This window comes from Micromesistius poutassou (assembly GCF_964030765.1).
Source record: "Micromesistius poutassou genome assembly, chromosome: 1".
In the NCBI taxonomy this organism is placed as follows: domain Eukaryota; kingdom Metazoa; phylum Chordata; class Actinopteri; order Gadiformes; family Gadidae; genus Micromesistius; species Micromesistius poutassou.
Genome location: NC_140271.1, coordinates 11,836,984 through 11,845,402, shown reverse-complemented (window position 1 = coordinate 11,845,402; position 8,419 = coordinate 11,836,984). Strand labels below are relative to the sequence as shown.

General features: G+C 44.4%; 1 protein-coding gene across 1 annotated transcript; it reads right to left on the bottom strand.

Moving 5' to 3' along the window:
• Positions 1–4,601: 4,601 nt before the first annotated feature.
• Positions 4,602–6,523, bottom strand: LOC311338475 (uncharacterized protein; the record flags this gene model as incomplete). The annotated part of the gene is made up of 4 exons (XM_084463756.1): positions 4,602–5,070; positions 5,511–5,616; positions 5,760–5,789; positions 6,463–6,523. 4 exons carry the CDS (start codon positions 6,521–6,523, stop codon positions 4,602–4,604), a joined length of 666 nt encoding a protein of 221 aa, XP_084319882.1.
• Positions 6,524–8,419: the final 1,896 nt, after the last annotated feature.

Here is an 8,419-nt window from a genome sequence, read left to right as displayed (position 1 = left end):
ATGTGCTTTACATAGGTTTCAAATACATATTAAAAGATCAAATAAATCAAAAGATGAAATGTGTAGCAGAAAACCGAAGTAAAAGATGAAACAGCAGCAAAAATAACAAATAAATAGCCACTTGGTGGCGCTGTTACTCATAGCCGTATCCGTATCTAAGTGTTTTTGTGAATTTGTCCCATGTGTAGGAAGCATAATATATGAATAATGCCTCACCATGACTTGGTTTGTTTGAGAGATGCACTGCAAACTAGCACATCAAAATGGCCATCAAAAAATGGCCATCAATGGCCATCAACATCTTATGGCCATCTTCTACACAGTGGTCATTGAATCCATCCTCTGCACCTCCATCTCAGTCTGGTTTGGTGTGGCCACAAAGAAAGACATGAAGAGACTCCAGCGCACCATCAGATCAGCGGAGATGATCATTGGAATCCCCCTGCCCTCCCTTCAGGACTTGTACCTTACAAGAACCAAAATGCGGGCCGGGAAGATTATCAGTGATCCCACTCACCCCGGGCACCATCTCTTTGAACTCCCCTCTGGCAGACGCTACAGATCACTGTATGCCAATACATCCAGACACAAACACAGCTTCTTTCCCTCTGCCATCAAGCTAATGAACAGCTAGTCCCCTTACACTGTACACTGCTGCCCTTCCTCTATTCCTCTATACCTACTGTACATACCATGTCCATATTGTACATTGTTTATACTCAAGGCAAATTGTATAAGTCCCTCCTTCAGCCCATATTTATATATTTATATATGTATATTTTATGTATATGCTTAATTAACATATTATGTATATTTTGTAGATAAGATTTGTCAAATACCTACCTGCTACTTGTGCTGTGTCCCATGGCACGCAGCCTATATCTTCCCTATGTGGAAAATGTCTATATTGTGTGCATATGTACTGTATGTGTATGTTTGTTTGTATCTCTATTGTCTACTATCTGAGAGAGTGTCCACCCTACCGGAGTCAAATTCCTTGTATGTGTGCATACTTGGCCAATAAAGCTGATTCTGATTCTGATTCTGATTCTGATCAACATAACATTATTGTCGTTTGCGGACTTGGAATCAGACTTGGAAAGAAGAGAGCACTCGTTCACCTGACTGCTGTTCCCTAAGTTCACTCTTGTGGAGTTTTTTTTTTCTTCTTATGCCCAGAAGGATAGTTACGCTTCATCCTCGCATTAAAGTTGATAATATTGACAGGCTTGCCTTGACTCAAGGGGGAGGCAGGGCCTTGCTTAATTTGCTGGGCACTACATAGTGAGCGTATAGTGAGATCAAGTGTTATAGAAGGTACTGGGGGTGCAGTCCTGGGGGTGCAGTCCTGGGTGTGGAATGTGAAGGGGGCTGGACAAAGCACACAGTGCACCTGTGTGCAGGATGAGGGTCGAGGATGTGTGGTTGCCCATTTGAACATGCTGTGGTCTGTTCATGATCCATAAACAGATTGAAGTGGCTAATACAAAATTGTTGATTTGTCTGCCAGTTTATGGGGGATTATAGCATTGAAATCGGAGCTAAAGTCAACAGTCTCCTGACCTATGACTTTGGTAGTTCCAGTGGGACAGGGCTGTATGAAGTGTGATGAGACTGCATCCTCCGTAGATCTGTATCGTCGATAAGCAAACTGGTGTCTGTACAGATAAGGGGGGGTCATATCCTTGATGTGAGTTAGTACAAGCCTCTCAAAGCACCTCATAACAACTGGTGTTATTGCAACTGGGCAATACTCATGAAAGCTTTTAACTGCAGTCTTTTTGGACACAGGGACAATGGTGGTGTGTTTAAGACAGGGGGGGACTGCAGTCTGCAGACCCCACCACTGGGGAGAGGTGAAAGATACTGGTGAATATATCCAGTTATACAGCACATGACTTCAGTGTGCAGGCCTGACACCCTGTGAGGTCCTGCTGCTTTGGTGATGTCTATTTTCATCAGTGTAGCCTAACTGGTGGCACTGTGGGTTAAGTACATACTCCTCTTTGGTCGGTGTCAACGGAGCTCTCAGTCTGCTGTTTTGGATGGCAAAGCGTTGGAATAACTGGTTCAGGGGGTCAGTGAGTAGACACTGTACATTTCTGTCCAATCATGGTCTTTGGTTTGGAAACACCTTGATGTTTTAGTGGTTAGAGTCGCCTCAGTATATATACATCTATATACGTCTATATAGGCCATGACAGGTGAGGTGCAGTGGCGGAGCCAGACTTTTTTCAAGGGGTGGCACGAGGGTGGCCGAGGCTTTTATAGGGGGGTCCGTATTGAATTGTTGACGGGGGGGGGGGACGAACGCAATTGTCGACGGGGGGGGGTTGGTACGTACGCGATTGTCGACGGGGGGTACGGGACGAACGCGATTGAGTGAACTGACTAGGGGTGGCACCTGGGGTGGCCAGTCAGGTTCCAGGGGTGGCCACGGCCACCCCTGGCCATCACGTGGCTCCGCCACTGGTGAGGTGTGTTCCTCTGAGTCTGCCTCCTGTGTGAACACTTCCCAGGCTGTGTTTTCAGAGCAGTCCTGTGCTAGCGAAGTGGCTTCCTCACTCCAGTCTTGGACAGTTTTAATAGCTGGTCTGACTGATTAGACGTTTGTATGGTCAGTTCCAAGATGTGATGAGATGTGGTCTGATAAACAGAGCTGTGGTGATGGGGCAGCTTTGTATGCTCCTAGGATGTTTGCGTAAACTTGTCAAGAATATTTAGGTCTCCGGTTGGGAAATCAACACCTCTGTAGACTTTGGACGGTAATATTAGAACTTCTGATTAAAATGCTTCAACAGCAACACCTGCAGGGCAGGCCAGAGGGGAAAGGGCCGTCTGGGGGAAGCGGTGGGGGGAGTAAGAGACTGGCTCCTGCTGTCTGTGAAATGTTGCCCACACATGGAATCAGGCAGATGGTAAACAGCACACCGTCCAGAAGGGTCCGTCTTCGTCTTCCATCTGCTGTCTGCCGGTTTCAATGTGAACGCAGCATTATGTCTTCAATCCAGAGCCTTCGACAATCCATTGCACCTTGAGAAGAAATATGTACGGTGGTCAACAGCGAAAGACCATCATCAGATCATTTTTAGATCCCATTTGAAGAAGACTCCTTTGGTGTTTGTATCCCTTGTATACAAACAGATTATGTTTCACAGCCACATTCAGCATACTGCCAACGATTACACTGGGATACAGATAATGCAGAGGGTTAATCTGTGAAAACAATCTAACAATTTACATACTTGGGGTCATACTAAATCTCCATAATAAAGCTAGGGTGGGCAATTTGGAGAAACCAGCGATTCCTCAGAAACACACGACTATCTCGCTAGCTTTAGTCCGCCTAGCCTTCTGTGGAAGACTTTGGTCATGGGCAATGATCGCACTGGCAGACTGCATTTTTATACAGATGGTTGATGGTAGGTTATAAAATCATTTCATTCCGGACGAATTCAATGATTGAAAGTGCTTATTACAGGCTTGCGACAGCCACAGACACAGATTTTAACCCAATCTGACATAATTACATATATTACCTTTCCTAGTTTTAATCCTGTCCCAAGTGTATCGGTTGGAATCAAAATGTGAACCAGAATGAAGGAGACTAAAGAAAATAGTGGTTCCATATATTTTTTATTGAAGATAAACATCTGTTTGAATATTGATGTTGAACTCCACCACAGAGGCTTTGGGGTTCGGGAGCCACAGTGCAGATTACAGAGTCCCTGACCATCTCTGCTCCCAACTGGACCAAACTCACAGCTAATTACACAGTCAGCTTGAGAACTACTCTTGGTGTAGGCTAGCATTAGTATAGCATAGCCTTAACATAGACTTAACCTCTGATCCAGTAGTCCTGATATGTTATAGCAGAACTTCTTTGGGGGAACAGCACTTTTTTAATGAGTGTATTTCTACAGCGGGCGGTCGACACAGTGTTGATTGGAAACCTTTACACACGCTTTTTTATTATAATTATCATTATATATTATTATTATTTTATTCATTAAGCAGTTTCAGAACAAATATAAAGCAAAAGACAAAGAAACACCCAGATCTGAGCTTGTCTGCCATCAGACTTTAGTTTTTTGAGACTAGCATAGCCTTATTGTAGCCTAGCCTTAGTGCAGGCTAGCTTTAGAGTGGGCAAGCCTGAGGGTAGTGTAGTCTTAGCATAGCCTAGCTGTAGATTAGTGTTAGTGTAGCCTGGCAATAGCATAAACTAGTTTAGTTAAGCCTAAACCTACTGTAACGTAACATAAGCATAGCCTAGCCTTTGTGAACTCTAACCTTAGCAGAGCCCTGGTGTAGCCTAGCCTTAGCATAGGCTAGCTATAGCATAGCCTAACCTTAGCATAGCCTAGTCTTAGCTTAGCCTACCTTACATCCAGTCTCAAAGACACATGACTCACATTCAAAATCACATGATGCGGCCCTCGGGCTCCATGGTTGCTATAACAACATATTATATAATATATAACATTTATCAAATTACTTTAGAATAGTCAGATATTATCTTAAAATAGTTTGGCCACAACCAAAGCACAGTGAATACACAGAGGAGAAGGATATACTGATATTACAGAAGCTGATTCTGTTTAGTACTGACGGATCCCAAATGGGTTCCACACTGGATTCTGGACCAGGTTCCTGACCGGACTCCGGCCTGGATTCATGACCTGACTTCGGACAGGAGCCATGACTGGATTCCTTACTGGACCACGGACCGGACCCCGGACTGGACTCCGGACCGGACTTCGCACTGGACTCTGCGCTATATTCCGGACTGGATTCCGAGCACGGGACTGGACTGGAATCCGGCCACGAGACTGGACTGGACTCGGGATGGGGTTCCGGATTGGAGCCTGGACCGGATTCCATGCTGGATTCTGGACTGGACTTCTGACCGGGTTCCGGACGGGAGCCTGGACCGGAGTCTGGGCCGGGGTCCGGGAGCCAAAGTACCTCTGGTAGGCCTGCTGGAAGCCATGGCGGAAGGCATAGAAGCGACAGGGCGAGTAGTCCTCACACGTCTCTGCTCGCCTCTCCGCTGGAGACTTGATGGTCCTGCAGACAATACTCATACACTTACACTATATGCATGAGCTTTAATTTTAAAACCAGGTTTTTATTACAATGTACTAACTATTTCGCTTTATTCTTAGGTTGTTTGTATTTTATATGTAACTAGGGAAACTAGTTAGAGACATTTTCCTTCGTTTGACTTTTGAACTACTTTGGCACCTAAATGTTTTTTACTGTGCCAACAAAGCTCTTTTCAATTGAAACCAAAGGAAAGACATCATCTCATCAGGTTGTAGTAGTGAGTATTATGGTATGTTGTCTCATCAGGTTGTACTAGTGAGTATTATGGTATGTTGTCTCATCAGGTTGTAGTAGTGAGTATTATGGTATGTTGTCTCATCAGGTTGTAGTAGTGAGTATTATGGGATGTCTACCTCATTAGGTTGTAGTTGTTGTACTAGTGAGTATTATGGGATGTCTACCTCATCAGGTTGTAGTTGTTGTAGTAGTTTCGGGGGAGGTTTTGGTAGGGGTTTCCTTGGTACGGGTTGAAGAAGGAGTTAGCCTGGTTAGGACTCATGAACACATCTGAAACCAAAAACGCAACCTGTTAGGCTTGTCCTAGCTGTATAAATATAAAGGTATGTATATACACACATAGATGCAGAGTGAAGTACAGACGTATATAATTATCTGTCATTTTCGTTTCAAGAATAGCCGTCGAAATTCACCTTCAAAGGATTCGGTGCTTTCCTGAGAATCTACGAGAAAACACAAAGTATGGTTAATCATAATTACTCAGGAGCTTGAACACAAACAAATTAAATCCAAAAGTGTGGTGTTAAGTTTGTTTTGTTCACTAAACACTTAAGTTTGCTAACAAACCAAATCCTGTCACTTTACAGAAACACTCACTGAAAAACATTGAATAAAGACAGAATAAAATCGAACGTAGAATGTTCCAATTTTCCAACCATTAACGGTTTATGTTTACCCAGATTTAATTGTGATGAGACTAGAGAGGAGAGGAAATGAGGTGAGGAGAGGAGGCTAGGTGAGTAGAGAGGAGACGAGATGAGGGGAGAGGAGAGGAGACGAGGTGAGGACAGAGGAGAGGAGATGGAGTGAGGAGGGAGGCGACAAGGTGAGGACAGAGGAGAGGAGACAAGGTGACTAGAGAGGATAGGAGATGAGGTGAGGAGAGAGGAGACAAGGTGAGTGGAGGGAAGAGACGAGGTGAGGAGAGAGGAGAGGAGGTGAGGGGAGAGGAGACAAAGTGAGTAGAGAGGAGGTGAGGAGAGCGGAGGTGAGGGGAGAGGAGAGAAGGCTGAGGAAAGAGGAGAGGAGACGAGGTGAGCAGAGAGGAGAGGAAATGAGGTGAGGAGAGGAGGAGCTGAGGACAGAGGAGACAGGAGGAGAGAGGGGAGGACGTACCATAGCACAGAGAGAGTGACATTAGGGTGCACAACACCACACTCAGCAATAGACCCTCCATCCTGCTGCGTCTGTCTGCTAAACACACACACGCACACACACACACACACACACACACACATGCGTACAAAACACACACACCCGCACATGAGCAAACACAGAAGTAAATGTATTGAGAGAGCATTTTGTGTATTTATATATACATATGTATTCATAGCATATTGATTGTTTTAAATATATTCAGTGTTTAAGTATATAGTGTTGGTATGGTAGATGTTTTCAGTGTATTCAATGTATTCATAGTTGTAGAAGTGTAAACATTTGTAGATATAATCAGAATTGAATTATAGTGGTAGATGGATAGTGTATTGTGTGTATATTAACAGATGTATTTAGAGGTATATTGATACGTATTTATATATGATCTCTCATGCAGTATGAGGCAAACAAGGTGTGTGCGTGTGTGTGTGTATGCGAGGGAGGAAGGATAATCCAGAGGGCTCCCTGGCTGGCAGGAGAGCTGCCTCCAAATTAACTCCAGCTTAACATGAGACGCAATTATAGACAAGCTGCTAATCTACACATGCACACAGCACACATGCTCCCTGCACTGTGTGTGTGTGTGTGTGTGTGTGTGTGTGTGTGTGTGTGTGTGTGTGTGTGTGTGTGTGTGTGTGTGTGTGTGTGTCTGCATGTGTGTGTGTGTGTGTGTGTGTGTGTGTGTGTGTGTGTGTGTGTGTGTGTGTGTGTGTGTGTGTGTGTGTGTGTGTGTGAATAAGACAGCTTTCATCCTGTGTTTGTGGGATTTGGACCAGATTCAGATTTCCTCAGTCAATAGCTGCTTTCATTACCAAAGTCTCTCTCTCTCTCTCTCTCTCTCTCTCTCTCTCTCTCTCTCTCTCTCTCTCTCTCTATCCCCCCCCCCCCCCCCCCCCCTCCTTCCCCAATCTCTCTCTCTTTTTCACGCTCTCTTTCTATGTATGTATACATTATTTATATATATATATATCTTTCTTTCTCCGGCCCTCTTTTTCCCCATATCACTATTCCTTATTATATTATCACTATCATTTTATATCTCTAATTTCCCTCCCTTTCACCATATCTCTCACTATTCTCTCTATTTCTCCATCACTCTCCCCCTAATATCTCTCTCTATCCCTTTACTCTCTATCCCTCTACTCCCCCCCCAGGCCCAAGGAAACAACATGTCCAGGTCCACAACCTGTGTGTCCGTCTGTGTGTGTGTGTGTGTGTGTGTGTGTGTGTGTGTGTGTGTGTGTGTGTGTGTGTGTGTGTGTGTGTGTGTGTGTGTTAGAGAGAGAGAGAGAGAGAGAGAGAGAGAGAGAGAGAGAGAGAGAGAGAGAGAGAGAGAGAGAGAGTGAGTGTGTGTGTGTGTGTGTGTGTGTGTGTGTGTGTGTGTGTGTGTGTGTGTGTGTGTGTGTGTGTGTGTGTGTGTGTGTGTGTGTGTGTGTGTGTGTGTGTGTGTGTGTGTGTGTGTCCAAACCAGTGTCTCAATAATATCCTCTCAAACATACAGACACACACAAACAAACACAGATTGAAAACAGATGTGCTACATGCTAGTTGTACTAGGCTTGGGGTTAGGGTTATTGTTACCTGGCTGGTTCCTTTGTTGGTGCTAGTAACTACAACTGCAAGTGTAAGTACAATGCATAAGTAAGAGTAGGACTAGTTAATGTAGTGCTAGTGTTACTTATTAGTGTTATTAGTAGCAGTTAATTTATTAATGAACGTTGTGTGTTAGTGTTAGTAGAAAGTAAGCAAAAAGTTTATCTAATGAGTGAGTAAGTCTTCTTACCTCGAGGAGTGGAAGATATACGTCTGTGTTCGTTCCTCAGACAGATTTCCTCATTTGCTACACCAAGGTTTTTATACCCACCCCCTCCCCTCCTCACCCACTCACCCCCTCCCCTCCTCACCCTCACCCCTTTTT